General features: G+C 35.3%; 1 protein-coding gene across 1 annotated transcript in view; it reads left to right on the top strand.

Moving 5' to 3' along the window:
- The window catches only part of MDGA2 (MAM domain containing glycosylphosphatidylinositol anchor 2), a 914,699-nt gene that overhangs the window by 826,334 nt on the left and 62,681 nt on the right, over nt 1-25,684 (top strand). Inside the window, exon 11 of the mRNA XM_027553676.1 lies at nt 23,068-23,245. Coding sequence (XP_027409477.1) covers nt 23,068-23,245 — 178 coding nt within the window. The remainder of the gene's footprint in view (nt 1-23,067; nt 23,246-25,684) is intronic.

Below are 25,684 nucleotides of genomic sequence, written 5' to 3'. Positions count from 1 at the left end.
ATTTGTGAAGAGCTCAAATTCCTACCCAGATCTGTCTCTATGGTAGGCAGTGTTTGACTGAATATATTAATAATACCATTTGAATTTATGCTGAAAATATAATCTCAGAAAGATCTGCTTCTTTAATTGACTTTTAAAATACTAAAAAAAAAAGATTTATCTATGAAATTGTACCATTTATTTCAAATAATTAAAGCATAAAGAATTCAAAGACGTTCATGTCTTTACAGTGCCTGAGTCAATAAATAAAGATTAGATTATACATATGATCTATGTAAAAGGATACTAAAATCTGACACAGGCTTCTCTAAGAGTTTAAACCTCAACATTAATTCTTATTTTGTAAGTAAATGTTATATACTATTATAGGTAGGTGGAATACAAAGTAAACCAAGCAGAAAAAGTCCATAATCTCATGAACCTTGTATTCTGGTAGAGAGCAGATCAAAGATACCATAAGATAAAATAAAATAATAAATCAATAGAATATTATCAGAAATTGTCTCATGCTATGCAACACACAGAGACAGAAGAAAACTGGTGTCTTAAAAATTTACTCTGTATCCAAAGAATCTCATGAAAAGTTGAGAAGTAACAGGAGGTTTATCTACTTTTTCCACAAGTTCATAACTTTGAGACAATTTTTAAACCATGTTCTCATGACGTGGACTTATAGTTTAGTCTGGTGAAAAGAAGGAATCTAATTTTTAATAATCAAGTACATTAGCTAAAATTAAATAATAATAAAGTTTTCTTGCATTCATCATGTTATTTAGTCCTAAAAACTAAATGAAATAAATAACCCCAAAATTCAGTGGCTACATTCATAATCCTTAACTATGTTCAGGAATAAAAGGAAAAATCTGAGTTGGAATACAGTTTATATATTTTGAGAACATATTTTGACTGGTCAGTATGTAAAAACCCATGTAATACTTTGCAAGGCAGATCACTTGCATAACAAGAATGTGACAACTAAGAGGAACATATGAGATTCTAAGAGGCATTACTGTGTAGACAAGAAGGCCTACTTTCAGAAGGGTTGAGACTCCTAATGCTTCAATTATAACTGTATTCCCTTGCTTATTTAAATAATTATTTTGAATTTGCATTCCAAAACCAAAGTTATTTAATTAGGATAATGAGCCTAAATAGCTCCCCAACCCAAAAAAAAAAAAAATGACTCAGAGAAGGGTATCAAGCTGCTAAGAAACAGGTGACAAAAGATAAAACTGAGAAGGAAAGAGTTGCCCAAAGCAGCATGCATGATACCAAGAAATCAACAACTAGAACTTTAGCTACTCCCCACTTCAAGATGGCTCTAACTATGGCAAATGGAATTTTTTTTGGTGACCTTTAATTTCTGAAATTCTGGATGAGGTCTTATGTACTCTGAGTTTTTAGCTTATATTTTATTAAAAGCACAAAGAATAGTAATGTTGAAGATGATTTTGTTTTATCACCAATAAATTGTTAAATAATATATGTGGCTTTATTAACATCTGGTTTCATTGCTAACAGTGGTATGATGATATGGGGGGACATCTGTGGGACATTGTATCAATGATGTTGCCTGGAACTCCTTCTGTCGCCTTTAAATTGGTACCTAATACCCTGCAGCTGAGAACAAAGATGTGCCTCCCACTCTTGAGTTGATAAGATAGAAACAGCCCTAACAATATACTCAGGTAAAGCTCCTTACGTTGTGAAACTTTCCTTTTTATTTATAAGGAAATCATATCCACAAACAACCATTATGATTTCAGATAGTTAAAAAAATGTTTTGGGGGTAAAATGTAGTAAGATCAAGGAGTAAAGAGTGATACTGGTACCGTATGAGAGAGTGTGGTCAGGGGCTCCTTTCTTAGGAGTTGATGTTGAATACAGATATGAGTAAAGTCAAGAATTATGAGCCAGAAAAATATTGAACTTGGAGATGAAAGCAACACATAAGTATATCAGAGGGAAATAAATGCATATGTAAATTATGCATTTTATACTTAGTTTTGCAAGCACTTTATCTGTCAGTACCTATTAGAAAAATAGAGTAGTTTTATTAAAAGAAACAATGAAGGTCCAAATACAAAATTTTTGTATGAATCTGATTGTTATAATAACAAAAAGGCCAGCTGCAGAGAATAAGACATTTTGCTAATTAGAAACGTGATTAGCAGATGAGAGGACTGATAGAGGATATATTATGTGGAAGATGAAAATGAAGAGTCCACAGCTGATTTTCTAGAAATTAAAACAAGCAAAGAATGAAACTTTGTTCATAATTGGGTTTGCTCAATGAGAGACAGTTGTTAATTAATTTTGATGTTGGACTTGAGTTTTTATTAGCTGTCAGTAATCTAAGTAATGGCAAAACATTTTATTAGGATGGGCAAAATGTCTCTCTTCTTATCGAGAAAGTAAGATAGATCTTTCTACTGAGTAACTGATACAATAATGCTTATATTAATACATCGATTCAGTAAGTACTAGGCTATCCTGTGGGAATATCACAGTGACAAAAAGATTGTTTGCTATGTGGAGTTTGCATTATAGAGGATAAATTAACCCAGTTTCAGACAGTTATAAAGAGCAGTGAGTTCTAATAAATTACACTCAAGTCACTCAGTCGTGTCCACCTCTTTGCAGCCTCATGGACTGTAGCCTGCCAGGCTTCTCTGTCCACAGGATTTTTCAGACAAGAATGCTGAAGTGGGTTGCCATTTCCTCCTCCAAGGGATCTTCCTGACCCATGGACTGAACCCATATCCCCTGTGTTTCCTGCATTGAATGCGTATTCTTTACCTGTTGAGCTGTTGGGGAAGCCCATGCTTATAAATGCTCCATTATTTATTTCTGTCACTACCTGAGCAGTTATATTGCTGCTAAAAGCAAATGGCAATAAAATAATTGTAGTTCACTATATTTTACTACCATTTTGAATAGCTAGATAATATTTTGATATATTTTAATATTTCAAAAATATTGTGCACTCCTCTGTTTTGATTGACTTACATTTGCTTCTATTTCCAGTGTGTATGGGTTTAGTTTGCCTATGCATAATGACACAAATTGATATCAATAATTACATATGAGATAGTTTGCATGCAATCAGAAGAATATAAGTAAAAGAATAAAATGGATTTAAAAGATAATGAGTACATTTGGCAAATTAAAAAAATATGAGGCATGGTTTTATTTATGTTCATGTGAGGGTTACTTCTTAGTATTTTCACATAGATTTCAAGAAGTCCCACATGCTCAAAAATAGCTTTCCCAATCTTGACACTGCACCATAGGATATTGCTTTGAACATTTGAAATCTTTTCTGTCTTTATTCATCTTCTTCTATAAAGTGAGTACTCCAAATAAGGTGAAATTCTGGACTTTTCATCTAAGTTAAAGACTTAGCAATTCATTTCAAAATAACTTAATGATCTTGTGAGAATGAAGTGAGATGAAGGATAAGCATCTAGGTGTAGAGAGGAGTCTTCTGGGAGATTGAAATTTTTTTCTGATTATCTGTTTTGCATGGGGTTATCATTATATGTTTCCATTAATTTTGTTTTAATAGAGCTGTGACTTCTCAATGCCTTCTTGCAGCAGCAGAAATTTATATTTAGTTCCAATGGTTATACATGGTCTACCCTGGTCATACTACTTAGGAGACTAGGAAATAGATTTCTAAGAATTCAAGTGTGATTTTTTTAAAAAGCAAGTTTGTTGAGACCTTGTAGTTGGATAAGGAGAGTTCACTTAAGTCTGGAGCATTTAAAAAAAAAAAAAGTCTGGAGCATTTAGTCAAGTTTTATCTTATGAATTTTTTTAGGAATGATATATGCTGTTCATTATTTGTTGTTGTTGTCCAGTACCTAAGTCATTTCCTACTCCTTGCAACCCCAAGGACTACAGCATGCCAGGCCTCCCTGTCGCTTACTATCTGCCAGAGTTTGCCCAAGTTCATGTCCATTGAGTCAGTGATGCCATCCAACTTATCCTCTGCCACCCTCTTTTCCTTTTGCCTGCAATCTTTCCCAGCATCTGGGTATTTTCTAATGAGTCAGTTTTTGTATCAGGAGACCAAGTATTGGAGCTTCAGCATCAGTCCTTCCAATGAATATTCAGAGTGGATTTCTTTTAGTATTGACTGGTTTTATCTCCTTGCTGTCCAAGGGACTTTCAAGAGTCTTCTCCAGCACCACATTTTGAAAGCCTCAGTTCTTCAGTGCTCACCCTTCTTTACAGTCTAACTCTCATATCTGTACATGATTACTGGAAGGACCATAGCTTTGTCTATACAGATCTTTATTGGCCAAGTGATGTCTTTGCTCTTTAATATACTGTCTATTTGTCATAACTTTCCTTCCAAGAATCAAGTGTCTTCTGATTTCATGGCTGCAGTCATGAATACATAGCATTAAGCCAGCTGTTTCACTCTCTTCTTTCACCCTCATCAAGAGGTTCTTTAGTTCCTCTTCACTTTCTGCCATTAGAGTGGTATCATCTGCATATCTGAGATTGTTGATATTTCTCCCAGAAGTCTTAATTCCAGCTTGTAACTTATCCAGCCTGGCATTCTCATGATATACTCTGCATAGAAGTTAATTAAACAGGGTGACAATATACAACCTTCACATATTCCTTTCCCAGTTTTGAATTAGTCAGTTGTTCCATTTAAGGTTATAACTGTCGCTTCTTAACCCACATACAGGTTTCACAGGAGACAGGTAAGATGATCTGGTATTCCCATCTCTTTAAGAATTTTCCACAGTGTTGTGATCCACACAGTCAAAGGCTTTCGTATAGTCAATGAACCAGAAGTGGATGTTTTTCTGGAATTCTCTTGCTTTCTTAATGATCCAACAAGATGTTGGCAATTTGATCTCTGGTTCCTCTGCCTTTTCTAAACCCAGCTTGTACATCTGAAAGTTCTCAATTCAGGTGTGCTGAAGCCTAGTTTGAAGGATTTTGAGCATAACCTTGCTAGCATGGGAAATGGGCACAATTGTATGGTAGTTTGAACATTCTTAAGCACTGCCCTTCTTTAGGATAGGAATGAAAACTGACCTTTTCCAGTCCTGTGGCCACTGCTGAGTTGTCCAAATTTGCTGGCATATTGAGTGTAGCACTTCAATAGCATCATCTGTTAGGATTTAAAATAGCTCAGCTGGAATCCCATTACTTCCACTAGATTTGTTCACGATAATGCTTTCCTAAGGCCCGCATGAATTCACTCTCCAGGATGTCTGACTCTGGATGAGTGACCACACCATCATGTTTATCCCGGTCATTAAGACATTTTTGTATAGTTCTTCTGTGTATTCTCACCACCTCTTTTTAATCTCTTCTGCCTCTATTAGGTCCTTGCGTTTCTCTCCTTTATCGTGCCCATCCTTGCATGAATGTTCCTTCACTATTTATGGACCCCTAATTCTTTAAAGGAAAACTTGCTAATGTGAACATTGAAATGTTTTAACTTGTATATTAAAAACATCTAAAAGATTTGATAAAAATAAACGTCTCACATATGAATTTTCTCAATTATTCTTAATATGTTAAAATAATTCTGTTTTTAGTTCCTCATCTGAGAATTATATTAGGTTCAGAAAAGTACTTAGTCTGCCTCACTGACATGCTCTGGGTGTATATATATATGTGTATATATATATATATATATATATATATATTCTTTTATGGGTTAAAATGTTTAAAATTATCACTTTTATTATTAATGCCAATGTTAATAAAGGCAATACTGTGATTTGTAACAAAATATTTCAAAGAAAATTTAAATTCTCTTATAAATTTTTCTTTTTATGAAGCTTTTTATGATATGTTTTTTCTTTTTTAACAAATGTTTATTTTAAAATTACCTCCGTTTACAAACTGATTCTAATTGACTCAGAATAATTTAAAAGCTTATTCATTTTAGCTAGTATAAAATTATTTTGTATGTTCTAGATTTGACAATTCTAATTAGATGAATACAAAAGCAACCATCAAAAAATTGCTGTATTTAGTATCACATCAACTTCAAAAAACTGTTCCTTGTAAACCAAACTAACGTAATGAATAATCAAATAATGCTTAGTTAATTAGCAAAACCACAACACGAGATAAAGTAGGAACTTTTACACATAACATGATGAGCACATGTATTAGTCTAAGTTCAACTAGTTCTTGATGAAAAATAAGTAAATTATATTGGCCATCTGACACAGTGGCTCTGTAATGGAAGTGAGGAAGGAAAATTCTTTGGAAACAGAATAAAGTTACCTCAAGTCAAGTATAGAATTGGACATTTTGGTCAAGATTAGAAAATAAAACTTTTGAAGTATCAAAATAAAAGGTATTATTTTGAGACAGTAAAAAGTCAAAACACGTAACAAATCATCAATTTTATCTGTAAAGGCTACACTGGGCTAACTCTCCCCTAACACTGAAATTAAAAGAATATATTTCCTGACATAATAAAAATGATAATTGTATTTTCTGGTGAAATCTATTAAAATGGGAAATTAGGTTGTTTAACAGAAAAGAGAAACACTGACTACACTGTGTATATAGCTAGATGTCTGTGTATTCTCAGTACATTGGAGAATGCAGCAAATGAAGTACTGCCATACAAAGTAGTGTCAATCTTGAGAAAATGCATATTTGCTCCTCTGTAAAGTGCTCAATAGCATTACCTTGAACATGGAGCAGATTCTTAGTCATTATTAGTGGATAATATAAAGATATTATACCCATATATGAAACCATGGACTGTAGTCTACCAGGCTCCTCCATCCATGGGATTTTCCAGGCAAGAATATTGGAGTGGGTTGCCATTTCCCTCTCCAGGAGATCTTCCCGATCCAGGGGTTGAACCCGGGTCTCCTGCACTGTAGGCAGTTGCTTTACAGTCTGAGCCACCAGGGAAGTCATATGAAACCATAAAGATAGATAAATAGCGGGAAGAATTCTGGTACTTGTGTATATACATTCTACATCAACACAGTGCCATGACCATTTAGGTGCAGTTGTTTTGGAAAATAAAACAAAAACTCAGTTACAGAAAAATTATTATTATTTAAAATTGTTTTGTCTGCATAGCATGTGAGAACTTATTTCCGTAACCAGGGAACAAACCCAAGGCCCCTGAAGTCAAAGCCCGGAGTCTTAACCACTGGACTGCAAGGGAGGTCTTCGATTTTTTTTTTTTTATCATAGCAAAAAAGCTTATATTTTGGAAGAAGATAGTTTTTTCTTTTTCAACCAATGTAACTTCTATGTATTCAAATATATGTTGGAAAAGTATAAAACCATATTTGGGAAAAGATAAAAAAGCACATCCCATGTATAGTTCTTTTTGTGGTGAGTGAAAAAAAAATGTATCAAGTAAGAGGTAGATTGTGGGGTTATATAAATCTGTAAGATTTTATCTGTTTTTAAAGGATATCTAAGAAAAATATGATAAAATATTGAATTCACTTTATTGATAAATACATGGTTATTAGTTTATATATTCTCTATATGTTTCTGCATTTTAACCTTTTTCATAGTTTCAAAAGTATTTAAAATTAAAACGTTTCCATAGTACAGATGGTTGGTTTTTCTGGTCACACAGTCTAATGATCTTCAAACACTTACAGTAAATATTCAGCCAGCTCAGTTATTAGTAGAAAAAAATAGTAGATTATGATATAACATTAATAATGGAGCTCATCTATAGAACTAGATAGTACATAATATTCAAATATTCATCAGTTTCAGTGCTGCAGTGGATTTTGAAGACCACCCTCACCACTACTGAGGAAACTGCAGCTCTCAAATTTCTTGATGGGTCCGATAAAGCAACTAATAGTTATAAAATAGAAATTAAAAACAACTAACTAGACTTAGGAGAAGGCACTGGCACCCCACTCCAGTACTCTTGCCTGGAAAATCCCATGGAAGGAGGAGCCTGGTAGGCTGCAGTCCATGGGGTCACTGAGGGTCAGACACGACTGAGTGACTTCACTTTCACTTTTCACTTTCATGCATTGGAGAAGGCAATGGCAACGCACTCCAGTACTCTTGCCTGGAAAATCCCACGGACGGAGGAGCCTGGTAGGCTGCAATCCATGGGGTCACTAACAGTTGGACACGACTGAGCGACTTCACTTTCACTTTTCACTTTCATGCATTGGAGAAGGCGATGGCAACCCACTCCAGTACTCTTGCCTGGAGAATCCCAGGGACAGGGGAGCCTGGTAGGCTGCCGTTTATGGGGTCACACAGAGTCGGACACGACTGAAGTGACTTAGCAGCCCCAGTAGCAGCAGCAGCAGCAGCTTTAGTGACACTGCTTTATTCATTTACTGAGAAAAATTATTTTATCTTATTGGCCATAAACTCACTAAAATGTAACGGTTTTGTATCCCAGGAAATTTTTAAATCTAAATTTCCCAAGACTCATAAAAAATGTACACACAACTTGAAGTTATATCTAAAATGTATTAAAAATGTTTTATGTCATATTTTCATTGTCTTGTTCCCTCAACCATCCATTTTCAGTTCAACAGATACAGTATCTGTTAAAAGAATTTTGCTTAGTTTCTCCTTATTTTCATTTTTTTAATGCCAGTCTAATTAGGTGATTTTTTAATGAATGAGCAATAATATCAGTCAATGTTGTTGTGCAATGTTTATTATGAAAAGAGAATATTGTTGTTTTTTTTCCCTAAAATGCAGTAAGAGATGCTAATCTCTATTTATATATTTGTGTAAGCATTATTTTTGTTACTGTCTTTTCTTCTATGCCTATAATTTGAAAAACACTTGATAATTAAGACTTTTATCTTATGAATATTGAAATGAAACTATAACTGCTATATAGCTGGTTTCTATTATATAAAGTTTATGAAAATATATTAACTTGAGGCTTCTCCCTATAAGTGTCAAATTGATTGCCCAAATGGATAACTATTTGTCTATTTAAGTGGTATCATGCTAACGTATTATAAAAAAACCTAAAAATATTCATGGTGATATTGTAGATTTCAACAAAATTTAGCTGAATAGTTAGTTCATCAATGTACCCAGTAAGTGTTCAATAATGTTAGCTATTATTATAAATAACATTCCAAAATCATTGCACTCAGATAATTGGAGCAGGATAATAAGATTAAGTTACTTTGGTGGCAATGTATAGGATGGATAAGAATCAGAATTTACTGGTAGTAAATTTAATGAAAAAGCTGTTAGAGAAAGTTATTAATGAGATGCGGAGGGGTCAGGTGGTATTTGCAGGGTCAAAATACAAAGCTATCAGTTATAAATCCAGAGCATAGCAGTAGTAAAAAATAGATGTAAAGCTGTACACATGCATAAAAGGAAAGGTGTTATTATGATCCCCTTTATATCAGAGAAATGATATGCCAAGATGAAATGCCAAAATCAAAACCCTAAATAGTGATCTATTTTATATCCTGAAAAGAGTATCTTGTGAAGAAAGACGGTGCTTGAACTGCTTAATTCCAAGGTATCAGGGTAGAAATGCATGATGAATTAAGGTTTAGGTTGAGGTGTCCTTGCACCTGCTGATCTAAGCATGACAAGAAAACAATTAGACTGTTATTTCCAAACTTGATAGGAAACCAGTTTTTCTTCTATAGTGATTTATCACTACCTGCTAAAGAATGATTATTTTTACTGTTATTCATGGTCTCTTGGGTGGTTTTCAGTGTTGTTTTGTTTCAACAGATGAAAGTAAAAAAAGCATGGTTGAAGGGATACACCAGTAACACATGCAAATTTCTTCCTGAGGCAATATAAAATACTCTGTCATTTACTGATTTATGTAACAGTTATGAGCGCAGAGCTCAGCACAAACAGAGCATACATTCATTGGAGTCCTGAAATAAAATTCAAAAGCAGAATCTGAATTCTCTTAAACTGTCAGGACTCACAGAATCAAAACCTTTTGTATGCTTAACCTTTCTCCAAAAGAAAGATTCATTATCTTAAGTCTATCACCCCTTGCTATGTAATTCAGTTCAACATAATTAGGCCTTCCTAAGTGTAAAAATTCTTTATCACTTTTGCAAAGGAATGCAAATAAAGTACACATTGATTTGAAAAATTTGTGAAGGCAACATATTAATATAAATAATAGGAACAAAATAATAGTAATCAAGATTAAAAGGGTAGCCTTGAAATTGAGCAACATTGGGTTCTTATTTCATCTTTTGCTTCTTATCAACTGTGTGACCTAGAAAAGTTTATCAGTTCTTTAAGTGTGAGTTTCCTTGACTGAGGAAATAAATATAATAATTCTAACTTCATTGGAGTTTTATAAAAATTAAATGAAAAAGTGTATAAAATCTTCAGTAGCTAGTATTTTTTAATTCTCTTAGTAGACAAAATTACTTAAATAATTTAGTTGAGTATGACCAACTGTCATACCAAAGTTCCATAAACTGTGGAAATGAACTGAACATACTTTTAAATGATCAGCCTTTCTTGTGTTCAGGGGCTGAATTAAAAGGCATACTATACAGAAGTCATCATTTATGCACCCAGCTCCCTGCAGTCAGAATTGGAGGGATCCTGATTATCACTGCAGATGGTGATTGCAGCCACGAAATTAAAAGACGCTTACTCCTTGGAAGGAAAGTTATGACCAACCTAGATAGTATATTCAAAAGCAGAGATATTACTTTGCCAACAAAGGTCCATCTAGTCAAAGCTATGGTTTTTCCAGTGGTCATGTATGGATGTGAGAGTTGGACTGTGAAGAAAGCTGAGCACCGAAGAATTGATGCTTTTGATCTGTGGTGTTGGAGAAGACTCTTGAGAGTCCCTTGGACTGCAAGGAGATCCAACCAGTCCATTGTGAAGGAGATCAGCCCTGGGATTTCTTTGGAAGGAATGATGCTAAAGCTGAAACTCCAATACTTTGGCCACCTCATGTGAAGAGTTGACTCATTGGAAAAGACTCTGATGCTGGGAGGGATGGGGGGCAGGAGTAGAAGGGGACGACAGAGGATGAGATGGCTGGATGGCATCACCAACTCAATGGAGGTGAGTTTGAGTGAACTCCGGGAGTTGGTGATGGACAGGGAGGCCTGGCGTGCTGCAATTCATGGGGTCGCAAAGAGTCGGACATGACTGTACGACTGAACTGAACTGATACTCAAAGAAAGTATATAAATAAAGAGAATCTTTATGTAAGCTCAATCTTCTTGATTAATTTCTAATGCCTATGTAAAGAACACCATAGTTGTCAAGTTTGTTCCTAGAATCTTAGATAGAAATATGAATATACTGTATTTACATTTTTAAAATTAAAAATGAGTGTTGTATTATACTCTTTAAAAGAAACATATTCCATTTTTAACAGACTCATCACTTGTGTCTTTGTTTTACAATTTTACTTATTTCTTTATTTTTTTATTTTTGGCTACGCTGGGTCTTTATTGCTGTGTGGGGCTTTTCTCTAGTTTCAGCAAATGGGGGCTATTGCAACAGTGTGTGGGGTTCTCATTACAGTGACTTCTCTTGTTGCAGAGCCCAGGCTCTAGGGCACACAGGCTTCAGTATTTGCAGTGTGTGGGCTCAGAAGTTATGGCTCCCAGGCCCTAGAGCACAGGCCAGTTTGGTGCGTGGGCTTAGTTGCTCCACGGCATGTGGGATCTTCCCAGATCAGGGATCAAACTCATGTCTCCTGCATTGGCAGGTGGATTCTTTACCACTGAGCCGCCAGGGAAATCCCTCTTGTGTCTTTAGAATTCATGTTTCTCATAATGGGACCACTTCACCACAGGTAGAGTTATGATAGTTTGACCAGGACCAAAGTGACAATTTTTCTGAGCTAGAACCACCCATATTAATTTGTATTACACATTAACACATGTGCTTAAGTTTGCTGCTAAGTCGCTTCAGTTGTGTCTGACTCTGTGCAACCCCACAGATGGCAGCCCACCAGGCTCTCCCGTCCCTGGGATTCTCCAGGCAAGAACACTGGAGTGGGTTGCCATTTCCTTCTCCAATGCATGAAAGTGAAAAGTGAAAGTGAAGTCGCTCAGCCATGTCCGACTCTTCGCGACCCCATGGACTGCAGCCTACCAGGCTCCTCTGTCCATGGAATTCTCCAGGCAAGAGTACTGGAGTGGGGTGCCATTGCCTTCTCCATGTTTAAGTTTAGATGGGAGCTTTTCCATATGTTCAAATTTTGATAGACTTTAAAATATTTTACTATAATCATAGTATAAAGTACATCATTATCCAAAAAATGTGCAACCATCAGAAAATGGTTTGGGAGATGAAGTGTAGTTATTAGGACTTTATATTACTAACTCAAAACAAAAAAACTACTCTTTATTAACTGAATCAAAGATCATTTTTGTATTAAATCAATATCTTCATATGTCGTATTAAATATAAGAACTTTTAAATTCTATCAAATTGTGAGTTTAAACTGTATTTTCTGATATAGTTTACATTTATGCCTACAATTCACCATTAAAGTATTACTAACTTCATAAAACCGTAGAAGGCAATGGCAACCTGCTCCAGTACTCTTGCCTGGAAAATCCCATGGACGGAGGAGCCTGGAAGGCTGCAGTCCATAGGGTCACTGACGGTCAGACACGACTGAGCAACTTCACTTTCACTTTTCACTTTTATGCATTGGAGAAGGAAATGGCAACCCACTCCAGTATTCTTGCCTGGAGAATCCCAGGGATGGCGGAGCCTGGTGGGCTGCCATCTATGGGATCACACAGAGTCAGACACAACTGAAGCGACTTAGCAACTTATCGAACTTCATAAAACAGAAAAGAAATTATCTCATATTCATATAACAAGATACACATATTCTGCAGAGTTAAGAAAAAAAAATTTTTTCCCCTGAAGCATTCCCTAAATTGTGTTAACAGTTACCTTTCAAATGCCAAATATGTTAGAAAGGATCTAAAATGTTCATTCAAGGGGCAGGAAAAAAAGACTAGCAAGATTCATTTGAAATTCAATTCATTCTATATGTCTTCTGAGGCACCATATTTAGTATTTTCTCCTGTTTATATTGTTTTACTCTTATCAGATATTTTTATCTGGGAAACAATAATTATATGTATTAATAGAATAAGTGGAAATGTAATAATAAATCTAAAGTTAATTATTTACCTACCACTTTGAATTGTTTGTGGTTAAATTAAATAACAAAATAGAATATCCTAGTACATAGCAATCACTCAATAAACATTAACTCTTTAAAATATCCTCATGTAACTCTTCCATTATAAAGTCACATTGAGAATGTAAAGTCACATTAATAAATATGTACTAAGCATTTGTTGTTGTTGTTTAGTTGCTAGGTTGTGTCCAAATCTTTTGAGACCCAGTGGACTGTAACCTGCCAGTCCATGAGATATCCTCAGCAAGAATACTGGAGTGGGTTGCCAATTCCATCTCCAAGGGATCTTCCTGTCCCAGGGATGAAACCTGCATCTCCTGCACTGCAGGCAGATTCTTTACCTCTGAGCCCACCAGGGAGGCCCACTAAACACTTAAGACTTGGCAAAATTCTAGTCTTTACTCAACGTTTACTTACTACAGAAACATTCGGTTCAGTTCAGTTGCTCAGTCGTGTCCAAGTCTTTGTGACCCCAAGGGCTGCAGCACGCCAGGCCTCCCTGTCCATCACCAACTCACAGTTACTCAAACTCATGTCCACTGAGTTCATGATGCCATCTCATCCTATGTCGTCACCTTCTCCACCCACCTTCAAGCTTTCCCAGCATCAGGGGCTTTTCCAGTGAGTCAGTTCTTCACATCAGGTGGCCAAAGGATTTGAGTTTCAGCTTCAGCATCAGTCCTTCCAATGAATATTCAGAACTGATTTCCTTTAGGATGGACTGATTTGATCTCCTTGCTGTCCAAGGGGCTCTCAAGAGTCTTCTCCAACACCACAGTTCAAAAGCATCAATTATTCAGTGTTCAGCTTACTTTATAGTCCAACTCTCACATCCATACATGACTACTGGAAAACTATACCTTTGACCAGATGGACCTTTGTTGGCAAAGTAATATCTCTGCTTTTTAATAAGCATAAGTTTTCTTCCAAGGAGCAAGTGTCTTTTAAATTTCATGGCTGCAGTCACCATATGCAGTGAATTTGAGCCAAAAAATAAATAAATAGTCTGTCACTGTTTCCATCGTTTCCCCAACTATTTGCCACAAAGTGATGGGACCAGATGCCATGATCTTAGTTTTCTGAATGTTGAGTTTTAAGCCAACTTTTTCACTCTCCTTTTTCACTTTCATCAAGAGGCTCTTTAATTCTTTGCTTTCTGCCATATGTGTGGTGTCATCTGCATATCTGAGGTAATTGATATTTCTCCCAGCAATCTTGATTCCAGCTTGTGCTTCATCCAGTTCAGCATTTCTCATGATGTACTCTGCATATAAGATAAATAAGTAGGGTGAAAATGTACAGCCTTGACATACTCCTATCCCAATTTTGAATCTGAGTCTGTTGTCCCATGTCTAGTTCTAACTGTTGCTTCTTGACCTGCATACAGATTTCTCAAGAGACAGGTTAGGTGGTCTGGTATTACCATCTCTTGAAGAGTCTTCCACAGTTTGTTGGGATCCACACAAAGTCTTTGGCATTGTCAATAAAGCAGAAGTAGATGTTTTTCTGGAACTCTCTTGCTTTTTTGACGAACCAACGGATGTTGGCAATTTGATCTCTGGTTCCTCTGCCTTTTCTAAGTCCAGCTTGACCATCTGGAAACTCACAGTTCACATACTGTTGAAGCCTGGTTTGGAGAATTTTGAGCATTACTTTACCTTTTTATATTATTTATTTATTTGCTTTTGGCCATGTTGCATCTTCATTGCTGCATGGGCTTTTCTCTAGTTGCAGTGAGTGGTGGCTACTCTCTACTGGTGTGTGCAGGCTTCTTCTCATCATGGTGGCTTTTTCTGTCGTGGATCAGGGGCTCTAGGGCATGTGGGCTTCAGTAGTTGCAGCACGTGGGCTCAGTAGTTGTGGCTTCCAGGCTTTAGAGCACAGGCTCAGGAGTTGTAGCACATGGCCTCAGTTACTCTGTGGCATGCAGAATCTTCCTGGACCAAGGATTGAATTTGTGTCTCCTCCATTGGCAGGTGGGTTCTTTACCACTGAGCCACCAAGGAAGCACAGCATTCAATTTTGTAGGGTGCTAAACTCCCTTTTTGGAGAAGGAAATGGCAACCCACTCCAGTGTTCTTGCCTGGAGAATCCCATGGAGGAGAAGCCTGGTAGGCTGCAGTCCATGGGGTCGCACGGAGTCGGACACGACTGAAGCGACTTAGCAGCAGCAGCAAACTCCTTTTATCTTATAAATAAAACTCCTTTTATCCAGTGTTCTGTTCTAATATTTGTCATCATTTTTCTTGAACTATATTTTTAACTTCAAGCCATATTGTTGTTCAGTCGCTAAGTCATGTCTGACTCTGCGACTCCTGGACTGCAGCATGTCAGGCCTCCCTGTCCTTCACTATCTCCTGAAGTTTGCTCAAATTCATGTCCATTGAGTCAGTGACACTATGTAGACATCTTATCCTCTGCTGACCTCTTCTCCTTTTGCCTTCAATCTGTCCCAGCATCAAGGTCTTTTCCAATGTATCAGCTCTTCACATCAGGTGGCCAAAGTGTTAGTTTCAACTTCAGCATCAGTCCTTCTAATGAATATTCAGGACTGATTTCCTTTAGGATTGACTGGTTTGATCTCCTTGCTGTCCAAGGGACTGTCAAGAGTCTTCTCCAGCGCCACACTTCAAAAGCATCAATTCTTTAGCACTCAGCCTTCTTTATGGTCCAGCTCTCATATCTGTACATGACTACTGGAAAAACCATAGCTTTGACTATATGTACCTTTGTCAGGAAAGTGATGTCTCTGCTTTTTAATATGCTGTCTAGTTTTGTCATAGCTTTCCTTCCAAGGAGCAAGTGTCTTTTAATTTCATGGCTTCCGTGATTTTGGAGCCCCCCAAAATAAAGTCTGTCACTGTTTCCATTGTTTCCCCTCTATTTTCCATGAAGTAATGGGGCTGGATGCCATAATCTTAGTTTTATCTGAATGTTGATCCTTAAGCCATGGCACACACTATATTTAGGAAATCTTGGACTTAGTTTTTTTCTACTTCTATTTCTTCCATTTTTAGGATCACTAGGCAATCCTATTTCATTAGGTTGTCACTAAAGACTTTGTTCTATGTACCTAATATTTAGTTCTCAATTTTTAAATCATCCTTGAAAAATATTTACAAGGTCTTTCATCTATGTACCATGATGTTTGCCAAAGACTTCTGTATATCCACTTTGTAGCCCTCTGTCTGGCAGCAAAGGCTCACCAAGGTAGGCAAGGACAGAAAACTTCATGAAAGACAGATTCACTGAAGCTGTATACCCATCCCATGCTGTCTTTACATAAGGGTTTTTGTTTTGTTTTGTTTTTTAATCAGGTAACTATTTTGATAAGAAATATAAATTAGACAAACTACAGGGAGTAAGTTTCAAAATATTTAAAGCTAAATGCAGATTGTCATTCATATACCATGTAAATTTAAAATGTTGATTACAAAAGACAATTGGGAATTTGACATATTAACAAATGCACTTTTTATCTTGTAATTCTCTTTTATCTGCTACCCTCTCATTATTTAAAATCACAACAAAGGAGGATGAGGTTTATAGTCCAAGTACATGATGAACACAAACCCATAAATGCATACCAGTACAAAATTAAAAAGATAGTAAATGAGATTTGAATAGATTTTATAAAACCTAAGGAAATCTGGTAGCTTCAAAAGCCTAGACTTTAAATCAAACAAGAGGTCATAGAAGTGAGCTGGAGGTGGTTGAGTGAGGAAAGGCATTGAGTTTCAGAATAAAAATATAGGAAGATATTCCAGTGCAAATACACAGAGTCCTCAGGTATGAGGAATATTTTAGTAAAAGTAAAAGAACAAGAACATAAGTCCTAGAATTTTCCTGAGAAAGGTAACTACAACCCACTTGAATAAGAAAGAAATGGGCTCACTTTCCCATAGGTAGCTCTGAAAGACTACAGGAATTGCCTTGAGGCTTTGGGTTTTGCCTGAGGGATCCCTTGAGTATTGTTGTATCCCTTGAGTATTCATCAACTGAATCTGATTTGCAGAGACTAGGGTCTGGTAAGTATTTTGCTTTACTGTGTTATAGGTGAAACAGGATTCCCCAAAGCCCTGAAAAAGGGCAGAGATGGTGCTTTTAGACCAAAAGAACTTATGATTTGTCTAAGAAAGATGCAGATTTAATAGAAATATTGACCATAGGCCAAGGCAGTTGCAAAAACTAAGGATGCTAGTACCAACAAGAAAGAGCCAATGAATTTGACTGAATCGAGAGAGTATCAGGAGGAAACAGTAATCCAAGCGACACTTGTACCCTGCACCAGCAGACCAAGGGCACTTAAGCTGGGGTGTGGGCTTCCCCTGCCTCTGCCCCATCTAAGTACTTCCCTAGGTGATAACCACTACACAAAGTGATTGGCTTAAATTTATCAAGTTCAAACCCTGAACATGTTGAGTTTAACTTGGATTGACAAGAATTAGTATTTCATCAACAGAAATGAGGTAAATAGAATTCAGTTTTAGAAAAATAAAGAATATACAATTTTGAGGAGAAGCACATTAATGCATATGAAATTGATACTTTCTCCAGTTACTATTGAATATAGCTTTCTAATACTCTTCTATGTCATGCTATAAAATTATTCTGAGCCTTTCTCTCTAGAAGTCAGTATTTCCAGATAATGTGTGTATTTCAGGTTACAGATCTTGGCATTCAGAAAAATTATGGCTCATTTCATCTTCAAATAGTGAAAAAGGTCCTCTAGACTATGCGAAAGGAACATATCTGCTAGGAAAAGAAGTTACATAATTTTTTTTTAATTGAAATGATAAATACTTTATTGCTTTCATATCAACATGCTCACGGGTATGCTCTGGAACTGTCAATTGTGGTTATGGTTTGGGTCCTATGTTCTTTGGGGGTTTTGTGGTATTACCTCCAAACAGTGGGCTAATGTTGTATTTTCTTTTGTGTATATGCATTTAATTTTCTATTTTTACATTTTGCACAGTTCACTGAGGTATATTAAGTGTTTAATTGCTTATTCTTCAACTGCGGAAGTATATACTTTCATTATAGTTGTAAGTTAAAGATTTAGAATCAAAGTTATTGCTTTTTTAATACACATATGAAGTTATATATTGAAGAGTTTTAATAAATAACAGCATCAATGTATCTGCCAACTAAAATTACTTGAGTAGAGCATCTCATTATAGAAACAGAATACCTACAGTCTCCTTTTGGGATCTGTTATAAATATTGAGTGATATTAAACGTATTTAACATCCAGAAAAGTATACCTTGATTAAAATTGTATGCCATTAGATAATAAAACAATGTTAAAATTCTGTGGGTTTAAACTACTTTTATAATCTGAAATAATAGTACATTGCCCTTAGTTCACACATAATAATTTAAAGTCCAAAGACAAGGAAAGAAATTTTCATTTATATTATATTGTTTTATAGAACTGTTAGTCTCCAAAATAGATAGGAACTTTGTAATGTCTAGTATCAGCTATGCATAAGTAAATTACTTTCTGTTGAATTAGGTTTCATGTACATTTTTACCAGTGTTTGTAAATACAGTGACTATATGCAGTTATCACTAAGTTAGATTTCCTGCTCCACTCATTGGGTCAGTTGAATATACACTGTGTACTGGAATTTAATCTTGTCACATCGTTATGTAGTTAATGACCAGATGCTATAGGTAAAAAAAATAATAAGAAGAAATTGTTCCTGTTTATAATCTATGTGCAAAAAAGTACTATTAACTGTATCATAACTAAATATATAAAAATACTAGTGAAAACAAGGGAGTAATAAATTCTGGGAAAACAAAGGAGAAGATGATGCTAGATTAAGTAATTTTGGGTGTAACCAAATTTTGTAGCTGCTACTCTCCAGACAACCTTAGGAGAGCTACAGAAACTTCCTTCTGCCTCAGTTTCCTCAATTTGTATAATAGAGCTGGTATTAGTTCCTGCTTACTAAGGGTTGTGCTAGACTAAATACAGTAGATATAATACAGTTAACATGGTGCCTGGCGGAAACATAGTTGCTGTTGCTAAGTCACTTCGGTTGTGTCCGACTCTGTGTGACCCCAGGGATGGCAGCCTACCAGGCTCCCCCATCCCTGGGATTCTCCAGGCAAGAACACTGGAGTAGGTTGCCATTTCCTTCTCCAATGCATGAAAGTGAAAAGTGAAAATGAAGTCGCTCAGTCGTGTCTGACTCCTAGCGACCCCATGGACTGCAGCCTACCAGACTCCTCCGTCCATGGGATTTTCCAGGCAAGAGTACTGGAGTGGGGTACCATTGCCTTCTCCGACATAGTATGCAGATACATACAAATTAATGTAGCAGGATGTTTTTGTTGTTTGTTATCTGATCTGAAATCACAAGTTAGACAGTAATCAATGTAAAAGTATAGAAGAAACCACTAGTATTAATGCTGTGGTCTAGCCTGTCTGTGGAGAAGGAAATGGCAACCTGCTCCAGTATTCTTGCCTGGAAAATCTTATGGACAGAGGAGTTAATGGGCTACAGTCCATGGGGTCGCATGAGTTGGACAAGAGTTAGCGACAAAACTCTAGCCCTGCTGAGCTGCACCAAATACAGACCCTGGATCACCTGCTTCCAAATTACCCTGTAAAGGAGAAGGTGCTTTTTAAAAAATTATGTATTTCTAAACTCACCAAAAAATTGTTTCTAGACTTCACAGAAGCAAAATACTTACTGGTAGCTAAGACTTGGAATTTTTGGTTTTTAATCATGATCGTCCCATGACTCTCATGCTTGCCTAAAAGTGGGAACCATTAATACAGAGTATTAACCACACCAGATACAAAACTCCAGAGACTATTAACATTTTGAACTCAGGAAAAGGAAAAGCTGCACAGAAGTGGATGAGTAGCCACAGATGTAGATGAGGGAAGCTGTTGATACAAGGAAACAGTCTTAAAATTCAAGGGAGAAAAAGCTTTAAGAAGACTCATGGTTGCCTGTTTCTAACTCTTATTCTGAAATTATCTCTTTGAAAAACAAAGAAATATTTTAGGCATAGGCAAAATAATGTAAGTATTTTTATATACCTGCTACCAATCTAAAAAATTAAAAATCACCTGAGTGTTCTGCTGCTGCTGCTGCTGCTAAGTCGCTTCAGTCGTGTCCGACTCTGTGCGACCCCATAGGCGGCAGCCCACCGGGCTCCCCCGTCCCTGGGATTCTCCAGGCAAGAACACTGGAGTGGGTTGCCATTTCCTTCTCCAGTGCATGAAGGTGAAAAGTGAAAGTGAAGTCGCTCAGTCGTGTCCGACTATCCCCTCACAATTGCAAATTCTCTTCTTGATGCTCTCCTATCCCACATGACCAAGTATTTACTATTTTCTGCATTTCTTTATACTTGACTATATATCTATGCATCCCTTTTCAAAGTACATATTTTGAACTTAAATTTTATAATACATCTGCTTTAAAGTTGATTTTACCTCAATATTACTTTTGTTAAATCCATCTATGATGATATATTGTGGCTTAGGTTCATTTTTCATGCTCTATACAGAATTATGTTTTATTAAAAGTTTACAATTTGATTATCCTATCTCCTACTGATGTTTAGATAATTCTCTGTTTTCTATGCCATAAATATTTCTGTTTCCTGTGTATACAAGTTTATCTGTTCTCATTGTAATAGTGTTTTTATTGCCAAATTGCTCTCCATACTTAGACCAATTTACATACTCAAGACTATATTTTTAGGAGAAAGCTTTCTGTAGATCTCTTGATTTTTTGCATATCATATGTGCAGAGGCACTGTCTTTTTATTCCAGTCTATCTTTTCAAGCTTATTTTCATAGCAAACATCCTTAGAATATAGAGACCTCCTGTGGAACAGAAGGAAAGCTCGTTTAATGTCTAGTACAATGAATATGTCTCCCTCTTGGGCAGTGGTTGGACAGATTTGGGTTCTTACTGTCACTTATAAGACTTAAGTCTTTTTAGCTCAGGATCCCAGAGATGTGATACAAACAGAAGGTACGTGCAAGATTCAACTAGTCACTTCTTCATCACAGTGGGGAATAGGGAGACAAAGGGAACTGGTTTGAAAGTAAAGCTTATGCTGTCTTCTGTGTTGTGAATCCTTTTCTCTGCCCCAGTATTCAGAATTCTTCTGCTGATGGCCCATGATACTATTGCAGACTAAATTGTTTGCTTGTAACTAGACTAATATCTTACCCATCCACCCTCCCTTGCTCCAGATTCTTGACAGGTATAAATATTCTCATTGTTTTGTGTTAACAACAAACCTTAATTTTATTATCTTTATAAGCTTCTGTTTTTCTGGGAAATAATATTGTGGTGTTAATTTTCACTTCCATGATTCACAATGAGGTTAGGACTTTTCTGTAATTCTTTATTTGTGCTTTCTCATTTATGAAATACCTGTTCCTATTAGACTCTTTGCTATTGAATTATTTTTCTTATTTTGTTATAAGGGTTTTTAATACATTCTGGTTAACTGTATTTGTTCTAAGTATCTTTTCCCAAACCTCTGCCTTTATTTTACCTGTTTATTGGGCAGCACCCATGAGATGAAATGTTTATGTTAAAATTTCGAATTTAATGTTAATTTCAATTTTAAGACTGACTAATTTATCAGTCTTTTCTTTGTGCTTTTCTATTCTGTTTAAGAATATAACACCTTATGTGAGATCATAATCACATTCTTCTGTGTTTTTCTAAAGATTTAACTTTTATCTTTTAAATGTAAGTATTTGATTTTCCTGAGACTATTCTTTCTAAGATATGTGATAGGGATCACATTCATGTATTTTTTTATATACCCAAGCAATTGAGTGGTATATATTTTCATGTCTTCTATGTGAACAATTCCCCACATAAATTAATATAAGGGCTTTCTGTTCCATTTCATTATTTTCTTTGTCATTTGTCTAATCTTGTGCTAATAGCATGCACTTGAGATTTTCATTTCTAGAAATAGAGCAGGCTAGGCTATATAATTAACAGTAACCCACCCTCAGAAAACAAGCAAACAAACAAATATATGAAAAAATATATATGTGTGTATATATATATACACACACACACACACACACACATATATATGTTATTTCCGCACCCCCCACCCTGGTTGCTTAGCAGTAAAGAATCTGTCTGCCAATACAGGGGACACAGGTCTAATCCTTGGGTTAGGAAGATCTCCTGGAAAAAAAATGGCAACTCACCCCAGTATTCTTGTCTGGGAAATCCCATGGACAGAGGAGCCTGGCTGGTTATAGTCCATGGGGTCCCAAAGAGTCAGACATGATTTAGTGAGTAAACAACAACAATGGTATATACATATTAACATATGTAGTATATATATTGCCTTTGCCTTCAGTTATTAACCAACCCAGACAAACCTGAGCATTGATTCTTATAGTTTGGCAGTGGTAAGGAATGAAAACCCAAGTCCTATCCAAAGCAAGGGCTTCCCAGATGACACTAAGTGTAAAGAACCCACCTTGCAACACAGGAGATATAAGAGACACAGGTTTGATCCCTGGGTTGGGAAGATCCCCTGGAGGAGGGCATGGCAACCCATTCTAGTATTCCTGCCTGGAGAATCCCATGGATAGAGGAGCCTGCTGGGCAACAGTCCATAGGGTCACAAAGAGTTGGACGTGACTGAACCGGCTTAGCATCCAAAAAAAGAGACCATCTTCATTTTAATCTGTGACACCAAAAGGTTTGATATTTAAAGTAAAAGTGAACCATACTGTTAATGCCCCTTGCAGAATGTCAGAAACAAAGGTACATCTTTAATGAAATATAACTTTGTCCTAGGCCCTAAAGAATCTCCAGCAATAGTATTCTTAACCACATGATCAACACACAGTTAAAAATATCAGAAACATTATTATATAATTCTTTTAATTTCAGGCTGGACAGCAGCGATGGTGGGAACAAGAGATTAAAATAAATGGAAATATCCAAAAGGGAGAATTAATTACATATAACTTGACTGAGCTAATTAAACCAGAGGCTTATGAAGTCCGACTGACTCCTCTCACCAAATTTGGTGAAGGAGATTCAACAATTCGTGTCATCAAATATAGTGGTAAGTAGCTTTTTGTTTAAAAGAATTTATTTACATACTAAACTATCTAAAAAGTTGTAACTATCTACCAAATATAGACACAAACTAAAATTTAACATACTGATTTTCTGGGCCGTTAGTCAAGTGAGAAAAAAATCCTGTAATACTTAATCATTATAAATTTTAATATTTAGTTTTGAATATAGAGGTATAGACAAATGCTTAATTAACTTTGGACCTCAGAGATAATGTCATGAATGTCTTATTATTTTCTATGTCATAGTTATGAGGCAGTATGTATACATTTTTTACAAATTCTTAATGATTTTAAAATTTATATCATTAAGAAGTTAGGAAATGTGACTGAATTTTTAAGTTTTTTTCATTTTTTGGAGTAGTTTTAAATTCACATTAAACTGAGTAGGAAGTGCAGTGTTCCCATGTATGCCCTCTCCCTTGTCACAGCTTCCCCTACAATCTACGTCTTACATTAATGTGGCACATTGTTAACAATTGATTAACAAATATTGTACATTATTAAAGTCAATCGTTTATATCGGGAATCAGTCTTTATGTTACACAGTTTTGCATTTTCCAGAATGTTGGGTTGGAATCATGCAACATATAACCTTTCCAAACTAATTTACTGTATTTAGCAATATGCATTTAAAGCTTTTACATATATTTGTGTGGCCTGATAGCTCATTATTCTTTATTGTCAAGTAATATCCCATTGCATAGGTGTACCACAGTTTGTTTAACCATTCACTTATTGAACAACATCTTAGTTGATTTTTTTTCATCTTTTTTTTTCCTTTAGAACACTAAATTTAATATGTATGTGTTAGTGATAGTTTTCCTTTATAAACAATATGCATTTACTATTTCTTTACTATTTAAATGTCCTCCTTAAACAAATGTAGAAAATAGTGTAAAACTGTGACAAAGTTGATCAAAAACTTTATAATAGTTCAAATAGGAATAATGTTGATTGATATGATATTATTTTTCATATATACCTGACAGATTAATATTTTATCATTTGAAATTTATATGCATTTTTCGGCTGAAATTTATACTGTTCAAAGCCTAGCTCTAAAATCATCAGTGTATTTTGCATGGTTGTGTATGTTTTGTTACCTCAGTGGAGTATTTTTCTTTTTGATCAAGGCTTGAGTTTAAAAGATAATAGAATGAGGGTTTTGGCAGCTGAAGTTTTCCATTCTGTTTAGCATTAAGTACATTTTCCTACTTACGGGGGCAACAGTGAATACTGTCAAAGTAAAAAATAAAGTGAAATTATTAAAACCTCACTAGAGTTATAAGATTACCTGTATTCACTCTCATCAGTCAGAGTACATACTGGGCGTTACAAATTCAATTTTCATTAAAAAATGAAATATAGAATATATAGTGGAATATTCATACAAGATCAAGGAATATAAAAACATTATAATCACTGCATATATTTTCTTGAATATGATTCTTTTTAAAATGTACATTTTTATCTTAATGATATAAATATTAGAGCAAAATAGCAATTGTTATTCTGTAATCACTTTCATGATTCCATCCAACAAACAACTACATCTCAGTATAATTGTCTAAAGTTTTAGCATCAAATATTTTTATAAAATATGGATTATCTCCTTCTAATATTTATGCTCCCTGTCCTCCAAGGTGTAAAACTGTAAACTACGTAATATGGAGGGCATTGGAAACCATAATTAATACTCATTCTTTTAAAGATGAAGATATTAAGACCCAGAAAGTTCAGTGTCCTGTCACGTTAAACAATTATATGACATAATTAACTGATGAAAACTAGAGATCACTCCTAAATGACAGAAATCTTTACCTATTTGCTTAGTTTAGGAATTATTAGAACTTGTCTTACGGAGATATAAGAAAAAATCTTCAGAAACTCAATTTAATTTTTATTAAAAACTCTGATGTAACAAACAGAAATGAAAAATAAATCTGGAAAATCAGTACTGTGTTAAGTTCCAACTTTCCTTTTAACTAACTTTATAACTTGTCATGCTTATTAAAATCTTAAACATTTTAATTGAAATTTGCTTTTATATACTATGGATTTGGGTAAAGTATACTTTAGTGTGTGTAAGCATACATTGTATATAGGCATCCATAAGAAATTCAACATGCTATTGATAGTTTTAAAGAAGAAACGTAGACTCACTGCAATATTTCAAATTAGAACGGCAAATTTTTACCAGATTAATCATGATGTTTGTAGTGAATTTGCTGACTAAAATATTGTAGAAGTCTCAAAATTCAGTCTGGTCACAGGTAACATGTAGCTGTGACATTGCTTAGAACTAAATTATAATTCAAAGATGTTTACTTCTTTCAAAAACAATAATTAAAATTAAAACTTATATTATCCTAATTATAAAATAAATTTAATTTCAATAATTAATTTTCAAATTAAAACATACT

The sequence above is a fragment of the Bos indicus x Bos taurus genome, chromosome 10 (assembly GCF_003369695.1).
Source record: "Bos indicus x Bos taurus breed Angus x Brahman F1 hybrid chromosome 10, Bos_hybrid_MaternalHap_v2.0, whole genome shotgun sequence".
NCBI lineage: Eukaryota > Metazoa > Chordata > Mammalia > Artiodactyla > Bovidae > Bos > Bos indicus x Bos taurus.
The sequence above is the reverse complement of the archived record's forward strand: the minus strand, read 5'-3'. Positions and strand labels throughout refer to the sequence as shown.